Source organism: Branchiostoma lanceolatum, chromosome 8 (assembly GCF_035083965.1).
Source record: "Branchiostoma lanceolatum isolate klBraLanc5 chromosome 8, klBraLanc5.hap2, whole genome shotgun sequence".
In the NCBI taxonomy this organism is placed as follows: Eukaryota; Metazoa; Chordata; class Leptocardii; order Amphioxiformes; family Branchiostomatidae; genus Branchiostoma; species Branchiostoma lanceolatum.
The window spans coordinates 10,282,128-10,298,963 of record NC_089729.1 but is presented as its reverse complement, the minus strand read 5'-3'; the positions used below and the strand labels follow the sequence as shown (position 1 = coordinate 10,298,963).

The 16,836-nt window shown below is 43.8% G+C and overlaps 2 protein-coding genes across 3 annotated transcripts in view; one reads left to right on the top strand and one right to left on the bottom strand.

Moving 5' to 3' along the window:
- The window catches only part of LOC136440625 (uncharacterized), a 23,400-nt gene extending 18,269 nt beyond the window's left edge, over window positions 1–5,131 (top strand). Inside the window, exons 23-26 of the mRNA XM_066436700.1 lie at window positions 892–1,032; window positions 1,442–1,586; window positions 2,685–2,858; window positions 3,513–5,131. Coding sequence (XP_066292797.1) covers window positions 892–1,032; window positions 1,442–1,586; window positions 2,685–2,858; window positions 3,513–3,679 — 627 coding nt within the window. The 3' untranslated portion in view covers window positions 3,680–5,131. The remainder of the gene's footprint in view (window positions 1–891; window positions 1,033–1,441; window positions 1,587–2,684; window positions 2,859–3,512) is intronic.
- LOC136440093 (glutamate receptor ionotropic, kainate 3-like) overlaps window positions 4,340–16,836 on the bottom strand; it is a 35,745-nt gene continuing 23,248 nt past the window's right edge. The window contains exons 10-19 of one of the 2 annotated variants that reach the window (XM_066435894.1): window positions 16,210–16,420; window positions 15,692–15,834; window positions 13,243–13,481; window positions 12,591–12,730; window positions 11,396–11,529; window positions 8,827–9,024; window positions 7,958–8,115; window positions 7,446–7,523; window positions 6,663–6,843; window positions 4,340–6,244 (exon numbers count right to left, since the gene is read on the bottom strand). In XM_066435894.1, the coding sequence (XP_066291991.1) occupies window positions 6,035–6,244; window positions 6,663–6,843; window positions 7,446–7,523; window positions 7,958–8,115; window positions 8,827–9,024; window positions 11,396–11,529; window positions 12,591–12,730; window positions 13,243–13,481; window positions 15,692–15,834; window positions 16,210–16,420 (1,692 nt within the window). In that variant the 3' untranslated portion in view covers window positions 4,340–6,034. The remainder of the gene's footprint in view (window positions 6,245–6,662; window positions 6,844–7,445; window positions 7,524–7,957; window positions 8,116–8,826; window positions 9,025–11,395; window positions 11,530–12,590; window positions 12,731–13,242; window positions 13,482–15,691; window positions 15,835–16,209; window positions 16,421–16,836) is intronic. The other variant, XM_066435895.1, reaches the window with a different exon arrangement.

Below are 16,836 nucleotides of genomic sequence, written 5' to 3'. Positions count from 1 at the left end.
CAGAAGGCATGCGTTCCTTGGCGAACAGGAATGAAGTGTTGTTGTACTTGTGGTAGTATTTTGTTGTAGGCATACAAATCGGTAGATGGCGTGCTTGAAGCATCAATATGTTAGTGATTTTGAATAGCATCTGATGAGGTGTTTGGTCAGTGTAGCTGTAGGAGTGGGAATGGATAAGAAAAATGGGAACTGAAAACATGTCAGTCTTTTGGGGGTCTGGAAAGGCAAGAAAAAGTCACATTGGAGGGGAGTTTTATGATGACTTCAACTAAACTCAGGTCTGTATCTATATCTGTATCTATATAGCCGGTACAATCCGCCATTCGGTGTAACACACCAGCTTCGCAGGCACGCGGCGCGACAGCAGCTGGTTATATTACACTGAACGGCTTGTCATGCCAACTCTTTGCACATCTGACTGCAACTGTTCTTTAAAACTATTTAGTGATAACAACGAGTTCCATAGGCTACTATGGTTCTCGGAAAATTTAGAACACATCAATCCTTGGTTGATAACTCTGGTACTTAAAGGCATGACTATTTCTTGTCCTTTTCTGAGCTGGTATTATATACTTATCTGTCGGTACGTCCATGCACTCTTTTTGAACCTTGAGCCTCGAACGGGGACATCTAGCGATGTCAACACGGGGAACAATGGGTTCTTCTTCTCAACTCAGCCCTGTTCTCCATCATGCTGTAGTGATGTCACTGGGCTCAGCATCCCTTTTCAAGTTGCCGATGTAGGTTGTGCGTTGTCTGCCCTCCCCCCCCCCCCCCCTCCCGCTGTTGGGTCTAAGAGGGCAAGTTGGACGGATGTCAGCTCGGTGTGTCAGAGGCAGTGTCCAGCCAGCGCCATTCTCCGTTGCTATCTTTTTACTCCCTCCCATCCAGACGCACTTCGCCATCCCGGTCGGCGTCTGGATCCACCTTCTCCTGTCCTGGAAGAAGCCGTGTGACGTCAACATCTACATCAACAGCACCAGGGTCGCCGACCCGGAGCTGAAGTTCGAGGCGCCAACAGAGCTGGATGACGTATGATGACGTATTTGTCCACATTGTTGTTATTGTTCACCTTGTAGTGCATAGTGGCAAATACATGTACAATACGGATCAGCAGGTTTCCTTGCTGTTTCTGCAGCAGGGTGTATTTTCAAAGGGAAGTACCTCCTAGAATCCTATTCCGTACATGTCAAAACTCTTAAACTGATAGAAATCTTGATCCATTTATAACATAAATCGAATTCCTGGACATGATAGTACTATATTTCATCTTATTCACTCTAGATAGCTTTTAATGATAAGTTTCAACTCTCTTTTGATTATGGCATGGATCTAAGATTTACCTGTATGTTTGATTGTATTTCTCGTCTCATTTAAGTCTCTTGGCTTTTAGTGTGTCAATTATGTATTCATTCATTCTTCTTTTCTTCTGTACATGTAGTATGACAGATATACCGCTTTTGCTATCGGAGCCCCCAACAACAAGGAAACTGTACGAGGTGTTTCCGGCCACGCCGTTATGGACGAGCTCCGGTTCTGGGACAGGAAACTGGACGGGAAGGAGATATACCAGATCATGATGCACGGTGGGTACCGTTTGTTTGTTTGTTTGTGTATGTTTGTTTGAAAGATCTTCATTAGTTGCAGTATAATCCAAACATGACAGTAGTAGTTAAAGGAGATAATCAGGTCCAAATATGGCAGTCAGTAGTAGTTAAAGGAGATAATCAGTTCCAAATATGGTATTCATTGCGATGTACGAGAATCAAGTAGTACCAAATATGGAAAACAGAAGTAGTTACAGGAGATAGACACTTGCAAATATGGTATTCAATACAAGGTACGGGAATTGAATAGTACCAACTATGATGGCAGACAGTAGTAGTTTCAGGGGAAGAAGCAGTACTAAATATGGTATTCATTGCATCGAACGGAAATCAAACAGTACCAAAATATGGCAGACAGTAGTAGTTGCAGGAAATATGGCGTTTATCAGAATATTACGGGGAGACAGATCATTTCAACGATTGCCCTTAGGTCGTCCTGTTTACAATGACTTTTCCTGTTGGTGATATTTTGTAAAGCAATTCACGTAAGATTGCAAGATTAGACATTGATACCATACACGATCTTTACGTCCTGACTTCAATAAGACATAAGACACTGTGCTTAAGACGTAAAAACGTCAGAAAAAGGTCGTAATTTTATTTTCTACTCGGTCGTATCCCTTCCTCGTGTCGTATCCGCGATGAACTGCAGGAAACCGTTAGTAGCGTTTGTTACAGTAACTCTACTTCTCAACTGCGCGAAACAAGCTAGGAGAGCGCTCTTCTGCTTTGTGTCGTAACAGTTTGATGACGCCGAAGTCCAACTGAAAACAATATTCTCAACGCCCAAACCCTGAACAACCTGATAATTCTCTTCATCTCCAAACAAATAAGGTCAATGACCTGGACCGGACGACTGTCACCATAGTTACTGGTAATACCCTGTGGTATTCAATTACATTATGCAGCAAGTGGCAGGACAGAGCTGAAGGTGCTGGTCACCATGTATATGAATATGTTTGAATAAGAACATTAGTTTGTAAGGCTATACTATGTGAAGGTAAACATTTCGTATTTGCTTGCAAATGGGCTTTTCTTATCTCATTTCTTTTACTTGCCCTTGTCCTTTTACTTCAGACCTAAGGATGTCGGCAGATCACTACCACCCTCCACCGGGGTCAAAGGTTGCGAAGGGCGAGTACAAGTGCACCGGAGAGGAACCGCTACTGGGCATGTGCGAACACGAGGAGGACTCCTCATTGGCTGACGAGCTGTGTGACGCAAGTAACCTGGCCTTTGTGCGATGTGTTCGTGAGTTCTTCAATTTTTCATCTAATATTGAACGATTTCTTTAGTTAATGCTGTAACTCCACCTTTACCTTTCATCATGACTGCATGACCCCTCTTTACGGTATTGCTGATGTTTAACATTTTAACTAATTGTGTTCCTACAACAGAAGTTGCCTGACATGGTATTTAATTCCAAACGTTGATTGTGACCTTTGCAAAAATGATACTGACCAAATTTAAAGCAATGAGGTTTTGTGTAAACTTACTCTACAGTGGGCTTCAAAACAATAATGAAAATGACGGAATCGGCTTAAGATCTGGAGAAACGTTGTCCAAGAAAGTCAACCGTTACAAATTCAAGCCGATATCTCACTGGACCCGCGGCACGTTGGCGACCTCGCTGCGACCGAGCAATTTGACAGGTCGCCCAGCGAATTTCTTCGATAAAAAAGATACGAATCTCTTTTACGATTTGTGTGTTTTGTTGTCTTTTTAGCCATACTTGTACGTTTTGCATGATATTCTTATGATAAAGTCCAGGGTAACACAAATCCAGTTTAGGACACAGCGACGCCGTCAACGTGCCGCAGTCCAGTGAGATAGGGGCTCTAGTTGTGAGAGGTTCTAGTGTTTGAGATAATGTATGAACGTTAAGTACTTCCTCCTGACACACAGCTTATGGCCGCTGGGACGGCTGGTCCGCCTGGTCAGAGTGCACGGACGGACAGACACGCCGGACCCGGAAGTGTTCCACCCCATCGACGCACTATGACGGAGACTGCACGGATAGTCCTGGGACGGGACAGCAGGTCAAGTCCTGTGAGGTCAGCACGTTGAAGTGACTGAACAATTGAGAATGAGGACCTAAAGGGTTAGCCTCTACCAGGCCCCGCGGATGGCTGGAAAAATCGTAGAAATTGGCCAAATAGATTGAGTAGTACGGATAGAAGGTCCAATATCCCATCCACGGGCTAGAGGTCGCAAACTGTAGCTTCTATAGCTTCTGACTTCTCTGGCATGTTATCCCTCTATTTGTCCAATTTCTACGATTTTTCAAGCGACCTGTGCAGCCTGGTAGAGGCTACTGAAGGATATCCAGTATGTCCAGTTTGCAACATGCATCTCACACAGCCTTTATTTCGTAAAATGTATATGTGCAGGAATAGGAACAAAAAACAGTTTGCAACATGTTAGCTTGAATGTTCTGCTGTATTGATAGAAATCACCCTGAAGCAGATTTAAACTGCCATAGAAATTACAGTTTAATACCTGCTTCCGACTGTGTTTTAGTTGCTTAAGACAACGATAAGGAAGGACGATGTGGTACCGTGCTGAGGTTAGTAACTCAAGCTAACAGTGAAACATACAAAGAACAACGTAAACTTACTAAACTTAGCTAGCAATAAACTTAGCGCCAACACTCTACCCCCTAAGACATGGAGTGATAATCTGCTTGGCGGACTTGTGCATATGAAGTTCAATGATGACATCGAAAATAAAGATGGTATTTTAGCCTTTATTACGTTACGTAACAGCTATGCTTCACAAGATGATGGACACAAGGAACACATCCGAGCTGCTGCAGAGAGCAGAGAGTCTCGCTTTTTCTTACTGCTGTTGATGAAGACAATAAAATAACATTTAATCAGAGTCATGGATAATGGCAAGAAATCTGTACATCGCTGTTAACTAGTTACTACTACGAGGAGCTGCTCTGTAGGATTTACAGTTTCGAGTTTCTGGTACAAACGATTCTAATGAAGGTTTTGTTGCGATTACACAATGTACATCAGATGCCACTCACCCCTAATATATCTGTACATCTATACTTTACAACTATGGACAGCCACAGGACGTATGAAGTTCTCACAATTTCCAGAGAAACACTTGATTATTTTGCCGGAGCTCTCTAATATCCTGTCAATGGCTCTGTCTCGGTATGCAGTTAAGTCTATAGAAACCTGAAGCTGTTACAATGTCCACCAACATGTACATAAGTATATCTACATCGTTCTGAACAACTTTTGCAGCAAATACAACATGGGTTCTTCCAAGCATATCTTAGGAGTGACTTCTAACATTTTATTTACAACTGAGTATATCTTTTAAGCGTAGTATTTGTGTAACTTCTACAAGTAAGCAAGCTTGATGATACAGCTGCTCTTCTTTAAGGGTTTCCTAGAACCTTTACGACATAGCAGATTCAGCTAGTTGCCAATGTAGGTTGAAATTTTTCAGCGTGTGCCTTGTTATTGTTGTAGATGTCTTCAACACACATAGATATGGCAATACTCTTTTGATGGCGTCTGTGTGAGTGTGATTGTGTATGAGTTACAAGTAACGTAACACGATGTGTCTGTTTCTAGTCCTACCCTTCAGTGCGATTGCCAGCATGCGCGTATAATGTGCCGGAGAAAAGAAGATAAACATTCCAGCTGCCGGCTATTCGCAAAATCTTTTCATCGCAGCATGAATAATTTGAAGTCTTTGCGGGTTGTATTTCTGCTCAAAGCGAGATAACAATTGTGTCTTTGAATATATGTATACCTTGGCTATTCGTGTCACTGCAACATAGAGCTCGAGGTGTTAGAAATAAGAATTAATTGTTGTAGACCTAGCCGTCTTTCATGTTGCTTCAATTCATATGGTGACCCAAATGATACGTCCCCCACCGGTAACACTATACCTTCCATGTACATACCTGTTGCTCACAGCTAGAAAAATAGATCTCTAAATGTTTTATTTGATCAATTTTCATACCGCTAATATTGCCCGCCCTAGGCTGAGGAAGCAAACATCTTTCGGAGGCGAAGATAAGTTGAAATTTATTTCCCGAGGGACAGAAATGGAAGTGATAAAACCGGTAAACCTCTAACCACTGCTACTTAAATTGGTTTTGAGTTGCCTGAAGGTAGTCCTATTTTCAAAAATTATCTTTGCGCCAGAAGAACTTTAAGTCTAGTAACACGATAACACGCGCGTATGTAGGAACTTTCAGCTTTACCGACAGCCGCATATTTAACATCCAACCATTCATCACAAACATGCCAGCTTTACAGCGCCCAATAATAGATTTTCTCATCGCCTTTTATAAAAGCCAGAAGCACCGGCAATCTATTAAAACGTAGCGAAGATGAAACATAATGGGGGATAAGATCCATCAGGAATACTTTAGTGCTACATGTGATGTGCGCGCGTCACACTAGCGTAGGCTTAATGGATCTGGGCCCATTATCGTACTGGTAGCTGGCGGCCTGGAGAGCGATGTCGGTGGTTCTCAGGTCCTCGTCGATCTGCTGAAGGGGATGTCCCTTTCCGCGAGGGTGGCCGCAGCTAGATCGACACTTGGACCGGTTCCACAGGACGCTCACTCTCCTGCTCACCGCCTCGCAGATCGTCTGGGGTTTCTGGAAGTTAACAAAGAAATAGCGAGGCTCAAAATTGCTAAACATGAAGCTTTGCTCACCAAGAAACTACTTCATGTAGGAGGTGTACATCAAGCTGATACCCCCCCTCCCACCACCCCCACCAGGGCACTGGCCAGATGCCTTGTTGCATATTTTGCGTTGAAGTTACTCGGATGTGCACTACAATTAGTGCAAATATACAGAAGTTTCAACTCAATTGCAATTAATCTATTTTTCAAAAAAATCTGTCTTGTTGATCCATGTTTAACATCAACATAATCAATCGGGACTGAATTAGAGCAGATTTACTTATTTACTTACTCAACTTGAGTTCAGCTCGAATGGCACTGGATCTTCAAATTCAAAAGTTTAAGTCCAACATTTTCTACATGTTTTGTTACAAACGCATCGTCCCCACCTTGGGGTCTGATCTGCTGACGTCCCTGGCGCAGGCCACGACCCACTCCACCAGCAGCGCCACAAACGCCACGCCCATCCCGCCGTAGATGAGCACGAACACCCCCAGCATTTGGTCCACGCCTATGATGGACGAGTTGAAGTCCTTGTCTTTGTCTTTCACGCACTCTGAGGTCTCGATCCTGGAAGTGTCGGGAAGAGAGGCATTGGACAAAGGAGCAGGCTTGGAAAACGGAGAGCTAAACTTTTTCGTACAGTTTTTCAGCTAAGATGGCTTTATGTGGGCCAAAAGGAAACAAGATTTACAATCGAGAATCCAGACTGAACTGGACACATCACTTTGATAACCATTCAGTGCCGAAGAAATAAACGTCAAATGAACTATTGCCAGACCTGCACCATGTTAGTATTATATAGGTAACGTAGAACTCTGTGGCTGTTTTTGAATTAGGGATTATATCACGGCGTTAAACGGTTCTGTTCACTGATTTGATAGAAACTTTCTTGGATATCAAATTGGTTGCAAGTGCAGGTCGTTTTGTTTTCAAACTGGTCCTTTGCACCATACGTCAGCTAGCCAAGGACTGCAGACATCACAATCACCAACACTGAAGCCTCTGCAACTACAGCCTAACTGTAGACAGACAGGTCACCGTTAGTACACAAGATCTAGACTTGCAGTTAGTCAACACGGGAGAACACTAGCCGTATAAACACACAGAAGGAAAGACGAGGACCACTCCAGAACGGGACCAGACAGACAGACGATCCACCGTTATCTTGCCTGTATCCTAGCGGAGGGAGCCACGGCATCCGCATGGCAGGAACTTCCCGCTGGCGTGTACTACTGGTCCCTAACTTCCTAGAGAATGGTGAAGGAAATGTTGCAAATACTAGCGTCACCGACTGCGGCTCTGTCAACTGTATTGTGTGTACTTTCTCGGGCGTCGAAAATGAACGCCCAAATCAAGACTGCTTTATTTGCTATGTACAACGTACTCCGTATTCGGTTGATTGCTATTTTCTTTGATTGCTTGATACAGTTTATTGAGCTTCAAAGATTCACATATGATAAGAGCTGGCAATCCGAGAGAATCAGCATTCTTCAGCCTGCTTGTAATGTTTCTATTGCCAGCTCGTGTCATGTTTGAAGTTACCACTTTCATAGTGTAATCTGTGATGGTAAAAACTCATATTTGCACCGTTTCCTTTGGAATTGGGTACTCGAGTGATAAGCGGATAAACAAGATGATTTGTAAAAGAAGCTACATTTCATGTGTTCGGTGCGGATCTTACCACTTTTTGATGAGGACGTCGAGGAAGCCTGACTCCCTGGCTTGAAGGATCTTCTTGGAGAAGACTTCGGTGTAAGGCGAATACTTCGGCAAGGCGATGCCAAACCCACTCTTCTTAAACAGGCGGCCAACGGTTCGCAAGGTACAGTCTCGGTTGGCCTTAAACAGACAAGGAACGACGAAAGTTTGATAATCGACATCTCAAGGAGTTGTTTTTTCGCGCAAAGATTCTTTTACAGACAGGGCGTCAATGACAATGTTGATTTGACGGATAACACATATCGTTATTGTTGCTGGTGGTTTCACTCACGTGTCCCCACGTAAGAAGATACGAAGGCCACTTCAAATTTACGGCCTGCACGAATGTTCATGACTAAAACAGCATCTCTCCTCCATAAGTCAGAAACATCATGCTCGAGACAAGCTCTAGGACTAACCGACCCAATAGGTTAAGTTATATCAAATCTCAACCTACATTATATGTAGCGGGCACACAGCCCACACCCCATTAACCTCAGAGCTGTCTACAGAAAAGCCTTGTGTAACTAGGCCCGAGAGGGTGTCCTCCCTCAAAATGATTGTGCTAAGGCATTCCTTCCACTTATAATTAACGGCCATCCCTTGGTGACCTGTGAGCGAACAAAACTATATTTGTGTGTCTCTTGCTTTTATGATTGGAATATGATCAATGATGTAAAATTTGATGTAAAAGACAACAAAACAGAACTTAAAAAGATTCGGTCTTTGTCTATAAAATCCGTTGAGCGCTAATCGTTGAATGTTTGGTCGCTCAGCTGTCACATCGCGGTCGCAGCCTCCAGACCTATATACATGTACTAGTAGCTAATGGAAGGTGCTGTAAGTCTTTACCTGATAGTCCAGTAGAACGTTATCGCTGATGTACGCATAGTTCTCTGTCTTCGCCTTCCTGATGCCTTCGTCCATGCTACCCACGTAGGAGTCACGTGCTCGCATGACCGCCGCCATCGTCTTGAACGGCTCGATGTTCGACTCGTCGAAGAAGCTTTGCGTGGCCGAGTCCCGCTGGACACCGTACACGATCTCGTTCTTGGTGAGGAGAAATGGTGATGGAAATTACATTTAATCAGAGCTTATTACAGCATGGCAATCAGAGATGTATAGAGGATTGTACAGAAACTACACTGCTTCCTCTGACAGAACATACAGAAACTGCAGTGTTGAAACGCATATAGACACAAACACACACACACACGCACACAAACACACACACACGCACTAACACAGTAACACACACACACTAACACACGCACACCATCAAGATTCAGCCACAATTCAACATGGAGTATTGAGTAAAGGTAACATAAACGCAAAAATAGCTTGGGAACAAATGGTTAATTAGTACTTTTTGTCCATGATGATTGAAAGTAATATGTACGCATATATTCAACAATTCATATCATTTTTAGTGTATTCATACGACGCAGTTGTGTTTGGATCCTCACTCAGTCGGGAGACTTATAGCATTTGGCAAGCCGATGGAACCCACTCGCAAAAATCCATTTCAGTCATAAAGTATTGCCACCGTTATTGACATCAGGCTCCCAGAAATTCAATCATTTTGATCAACGTGATCCATCAAGTCTCTGCAATGTGAAGGTGAAGATCATGAATTAAAAAATTATAACTCCAACTTCCAAAACCCGTGTGTGCCTTTTTCAGTGCCCTTTTGGACCGCGTTGCCACACGAAGGATTGAGGGTTCCTGATGTTGAATAAAGATAGTTTGTGAATTTGCTGACTACTTTGACTTGTGCAGTTCAGAAATGTGGTTTGCACTCAGCTTAGGCAGACCATTTGCTCCAAGAAATGAAATATCAGGTCGTTGTTTTCTTTTTTTTTACGCTGAAAGAGTAATTAATCAAGAATGGGCATGAGATACGACATAGGGCTTTGACATGTTGGGACGCGTCGTTTCTCGATGATTCTATAGGGTGTACGGAAGCAAACCATGCACATATCGTAAGCTCGACGACCTTCTGATAACGATCTGGCAGATATGGTGATATGTTGACGTGTTCAGGCTACGTTTTATGCATCGTGGGAATTGGTGGCCTTGGTAGTACCGTATATTGATGCCTCTGACTTGGCATTCCGAAGCACCATGCTGGCTGCTTCAGTGCATCGGACATCAGAACATTTCTTAAATCATGTACTATAAAAACGCACCGATCGGTAGGGGGCCTCCTCGGAGATCACATCAGCTGAAATAAGTTAGGTTTCCTAATTGTCTGAGAAGTCAACATCCTTCAATTACTGGTAAAAGGATCCCGCGGGATCTTGTTACCGAGTATTACAATACCCATTTCCTGGATATACGATGCAGCAACCATTATTTACTGCCATAATCTGCAAAGTCGAACAGTTACACTTCATTCGACTAATCAAAGGGGATCTATACATGTACATAGATATTCGTTTCGTATCTATGATGTTTGGGCAAGGATGATGGCTGTGCTGTAGTGACGCGGCGATGTCTGTGCAAGGACCCGACTTATGCTTCGGTCCCATTTTCAATCCAGGGCCCGGCCGGGCTGTTTGCGAAAACGAAAAATAAATAAAAAATGCATATAAAGATAATTTACGTTTTGTGTCTTTTTCTAATATCATATTTGTCGTTCCCACAAGCTGCCCGGCCGGGCCCCGCTTTTGGAAATGGGACCGAAGCATACCTCGTCAGTCTTTAGCAAAGTCTGGGCCATCAATCAACAGTTCCTTCTGTCTTCGATAAGCTCACATGATTTACAGTTTAGCGTTCGCTAATCCTGACAGCGGGATTATGTTTAATCCTGGATTACCGTTCATTGGGATTACATTCATGCCTCCTATACACCCACAGCAGTCAAGGATGGAAAACTTTCTTGATTTCAGACACTGAATTCCAAATGAGAGAACACTTCATTTTTCCGGGGCCTCCAACATCGGTGCAGCAATAAAAGTCATTTTACTGTACCGGTGAAAAACGGTTGCACCGTAAGATTGATATGAAGATCAGCAAGAAAAGAAAAAATACCATAGATTTCAGAATATACATACATACATACACACATACGTACATACATGTATATAGATAAATGCGATAATATATGGATGATGATGAAAGATCATGAGAAATAGAATAATATTTCCACTCTATGTTAATTTTCACATCACCTCCCACATTCCTTTTTTTCTTTGTTCTTTCACATATATTTGATCTAGGAAGACTTAATTTGTCTGACCTTTTTTCTGCAATTTACGGCAAACATTTGCTCATTTTGCAGCTTCTTTCTAAACGGATGAAAATTGATGTTCGCGGATGGCATCCATATAATGGAGTCAGAATTCCAGACTATACAGATATCTCCTCTGCTGTTCCTAGGCTTAGGCTTGCTTGTGAGTAGGCGATATCGTGACGCTACCTGTGCGGCCAGATCCTCCACAGACTCGATGGTGGTCTCCAGGCGGCTGATGGTGAGGAAGGCAGCCAGGTTGGCGGTGTAGGTGGCGATCACGATCAGGATGCCCATGCCCCAGAATATGGACGTGATACGGCCTGGTGGAGGCAACAATATCAAAGAATTCAAACCGCTACTAATATATTGGCCTGGGTGCCCTGCAATTACTACCGAGGCTCCTGGCAGTCCTGCACTCGCGGTCCTCAAAAAAAAAAAAAAACATTTTATGGCAGCAGCCAGAAACCTCGGTAGTAATCGGATGGCACCCAGGCTACCATTCAGAGCATTTCACTTAAGAGGCGAGGCAGATCCGAAAATTTACCTTAGTAATACCTGGTTCCCTGCCAAGAGAAGAGATGTACGGAACGAAACGGAAATTAAAGGAGCGCTAGACGTCTGCTCTTTTATTTCCTTCAACGCGAAAGTAGTCGACAATAATCACGGTAATTTGGATCATATTCTGCAGCTCTGAGCTATGGTTGCCATGAATCCACAGCCTATCATCTCATCTTGAAGAACTTGTGCCTTAATGTTCTGGAAGGAAATTAATTCTCTCACTTGAATTTCACCAAAACAGATTGCCGTTCTTATCTGATGCGCGTCTGGCGTAAAGTCCAAATCCACCTTCTTATAGCACTACTTCAGCAAAAATATCTCTGATCCATCCTGCGATCTTCATTCATCATTTCGTCAGAGCATCAAATCATGGAGAGCCATATAAAGAATAAAGCTACTGATAAGATACAAACTTTGCAAAAATACTTTCAAACAATGGAATTGTAGGGGAACAGCTACCACAGTGGTGGCAAGGCGCCAGAGGTGGCAAGGTGATATTGTGGTTAGGGTGGTTGACTTGGAACCTGGAGGTTCTGGTGTGGTATCCCTAGCAGAACCCAATGTTGTACTTATTTCCTCACTCGACTCAGCTGAAAATGAGAACCTAGCTTTGGATAGGGTTGTCCTTCAGGAATAGGACGGAAAGCTGGGAGAGCCAGGCCTTGAGCACGTTCATACCATACTCATCTACAAGAATAGGGGTTCTTCCACCGTGAGTGGATCAAACTTACAACTTTACGCAGCTTGACTGTACAAAACTGGTCACGGTGTTATGCCTATAGGAGGTTTACCTTCTATGCGGAACAAACAAGCTAACTCTCACCTGAGGGAGCTCGTGGGAAGAACTCCGGTCCCTGCTGGATCAGAGCTGCGAAGGAATGCCACAGAGACTCCCCAAACGTGTAGGGAGAGTCCTCGTCCGACTCCCCAGGACCGCTGCTATCCTCTTCCATCGGGATCCCACTGGAAACAGTAAAACATTACGAAGTGTTTTATATTGCACTTTGAAAGTTGTGAACACAACAAATGTGCACCAAGGCCATGAATGACTGCAGTTAAGCATCCTAAAATCCACTGGTAATGGAGATTGTTTTTAGGTCACGTTTTATGCCACAGCTGATATATTGCAAAGTGCTTTACATTGCACTTCATGAGTTTGCAAAGACAAGGGATGGTCACAAAGGATTTGAATGGCAACGGTTAGAGTAAATAACATCCTATATGGAGCCTTGAATGTAATGGTGATGAGCAAAATGACAGTGGAAATGCCACTTGACTATCCATGGCTGCCCTCAAATCGTGAGGACACCGAGAGGTACCCCCTCGGTATCCGACAGTCCACCGGGACAAATTTGTGGCTTCGGGGCCTGGCCAGGGCTACACTCCCTATGGGCACCGGTGCAATTGTGACCGAAACATTATCATTCCCACCATGCGAATCGTCATTATCACCCTGAACAACATCTGTTGGTTACCTGTACGGGCTGAGTTTGTTGATGACAGACTGGATGATGGCCACTGCCAGTGTTGTGATGAACACCAGGGCCCACAGCTCCGGCTGGAACGGGCGGGAGAAGTTCATGATGTTGTACTCCGCCCGCGCCTTCTTCCGCATGATGAAGGTGGAGCCGGCCTCGATGTACGGCAGGGTGAAGTCCACATCCTCCTCCCGCTCAGCCGTGATGGTCAGGTCCGTCACCGCCATGTCCGCTTTCTGTGGGGGATACACACATGTGTGGTTCAGTCTACAAATCAGATGACATTCCGTGACAAGACTTTTACACCAAATACGATTGGTATACCTTGCAATACAACATAATATGATAGTGTAAATTGGTCGACACTATAAATTGCTTTATGTTGTCTTATTCAATACGAAAATATGGGGATTGCACAGCGATTACATAAAGTTTCAAACACAAATGAGATTAGATATTTCACGGCGTCAACATGTACAGGACATAGTATTGTTGTCTGGAACCTGACGATCGCAGGGGGCCAAGGCAGATATAGACCGTGATTCCCTGATGTTTTTAATCCTTCTCACCAAGACACCAGCAAACTATCAGGTTTGTAAACATACGGCGGTATCTTCATAGACACTTTGCATCAAAGTAGCACATGGGGTTTTTTTGTCCTGCATAACCTCACGACAGCACCTTCATCGACCTTGTCTCCTCTGAACACTGCAATATACAGACTGATGCAGATGCAATTTCTGAGGATTTTACTCCGGCCTGAAAATGTTCAGCTATTACAGAATCCAATATCCAGACCGACCGAGGACTGAAGTGGTTCAGTTACTGCGGCATTTCCCGTGGCATCAATAGACCAACCTCTGACCGGGAAGATGCTAGAGAAATTGACTGAAGCAACATGTGTTAAACATCCATCAGCCCCGGTGTGAAGATGTGCAAATGCCGTAGATCGTGGGCGGCATTAGAGGATACTTCTGGAAATGAAAATCTAGTTTTCCATCTCTACGCAACTGCAAGGAAATTCCATGCATGAGTGCCAGATAATACATATGGAATAAAAAGATCGAACATATAAAGTAGAGATGTACATCAGTCGAATCAAACAATAACCATATACATTTATGGGAAATGAGTCCATTTCTATGATATTCGGGCAAGCAGCAAATTGCTCCGATCTTGTCTCGCGCTGGTGTTGATGGTAGTGAGTGTTGGAGAGATGCCAATAAGCTTCCGTTTCATACTGCACAGGAGTGTTCAACTACTTTACCTAGGTGGAAAATGGTAGGGGATATCCGCCTAGGAAAGTATACATAACTTTGAATAAGCACCATGCTTAAGACAATTACATTTTTCACAGTGCATACTTCCACTGATGTAGCATATCTGCAGCGTTTTGAAGGCTGCTCATAAGTGAAATCATGATTCATTACTGTTCTTTACTGATAATGCTACTTGGGAGTGGATACGGACGCTGAAATGAGTCAAAGCTGCTATCATATACTGACATATGTTCAATGCTGCCTTATTGTCCACCCCGTTAATTTCCCTTGGGATCGTCCAGCCTATAGTTTTGCCTGCAGGGCTTCGGCTCTAAGCAAGGATATATAACATTCATCCAAGTCAAAGACGTTCCAGTTCATAATTCTGCACTAAGGGATCACTGGGACGTGGGAAGTTTTGGGAGCCCAGTCATTTTCCGTTTGATATCTGACGTATTCACAGCTTTCCGTAAGTTGCTGCTTTGCTTGAATTGAGGACTTGTGGACATTGGACAAATGTAAATACGAAACATTGACTGTATATTGCACCTGATACTGAGATTATGCAAACGCATGTTGTTTAAACCACCTGTGTTAAAGAGCTTTCCAAATCCCAACAGAAACTAACTAACAGGCTTAGGTACCGTTGTAATTTTTCAAACGAAGTATGAATAATATTGCAACAAAACTAATAGTATCTCAGTCTGAACTTCAAAACCACACATTCGCATAACCCAGATGTACTTTCCAAAATCATTCTAACTAGCACAATCTTACCATGAACGCGTAACCTCAGATTTGACCTGCTTTCAAAGGCTTAAACCAAAGAAGAACAAAAAATCCAGACCACGTCGTTATAAGGGATTATCATTATGATAAAGAGCCATTACTGCCGTTCTCACTGAAATCCTATGTAAAGGTGCCTAAGGGGTAAAGGCCCTATCATGGGCCCTATATAGCATTTTTGAGGCCGTGGAGGCAATGAGCCCAACCCTCCCCTTCCAGCGCCTTTTACCTCCCAAACGATGTCAGGTACCCATTTTACACATACTGAGGCGGAGTTCGGAAAGTCATGTAAAGTGCCTTTCCTAAGGACACAACATCTAGCCAGAAATGATCTCTCGACCTCGTTTCTGCTAACCTACCCACTCGGCTATTCGACGCCACAGTGCATAAGAGGGTCTTACCTTGTACACCAAGTCTCCTATGACGCCGTTCCATCGGCCTGTATTCCGGTCCTTGTTGCCGAACTTGTCATCAGCCACGTGGAAGAGTCGGTACCGGAAACCGAGCTGTTCCGAGAGCCACTTCAGAAGGTCTATACACAGTCCTAAACGACACTAGGAACAGCGTCAGAGGAAGTGACGAGCAAACATCGCCACCTTAATTTACGCACGCTGCTTTGTGGTCGTTCCAGCGCGCGCCGCAGGCAAAAAGCAGAACCAGGTATGTATGGCAATGATTAATTGTGTAAGTTGAGGATCGTGGAAACACAAACACATACACACACACACACACACACACACACACACACACACACACACACACACACACACACACACACACATACACACACACACACACACACACACAAACACAAACAAAGTCATGTATATACAGCCTCACACACATAATGCACACAAACATACACATAATACAATCACACTCGAGAGAGACACATGTTCACTTGTCTTTTGTCACGAACCTGAGTACTGATCATTGCCGTGGAGCGGATTCCCTTCGGAGTCGTTGAGGTTCTTCATGACGAAGGGGATGTCCCGGTGTGTAACGATACGGAGGGTCCTGTTCCGCAGGTCACTGACGAAGTCGTCCATCAACTCCACCTGTCCGCCTCCCATGAAGCTGGTCACACTGTTGTCTATGGTCAGTCCGTCCGTATCGTTCCACGTCCCCACCTGACAACGGCAAGAGATACGACATTGGTCATAGCCTAGCTGGAATGAAGAAGCTCTATGAATAAGATTGAGAAAAGGGGCGACAAAAATCGGACATCTTATGAACTCAAACCTCCGTAAAATTGAAATATTAGAGTTACGTGAACTATTCGAGTTTTTGTGAATTTTGTTTCATTGGTCATTGTGAATTTCTCGCTGATTCTGTCTACATGCAGGCATTTTTCCTGCCAGCATGCGGGACCAACTTTGGAGCCGGGCCAAGCCAACCTTCCCATCCTGCCAGTCTCCGATTACATCATCTTCGTCCTCACATCTTGTCACTCTAAGATATTCAAATAACACATCGGACACAAACCAAGACAAACAAACACACAGACCGAAAACGAAATAATTCCGTTTTAACGAAGGCATCAAAT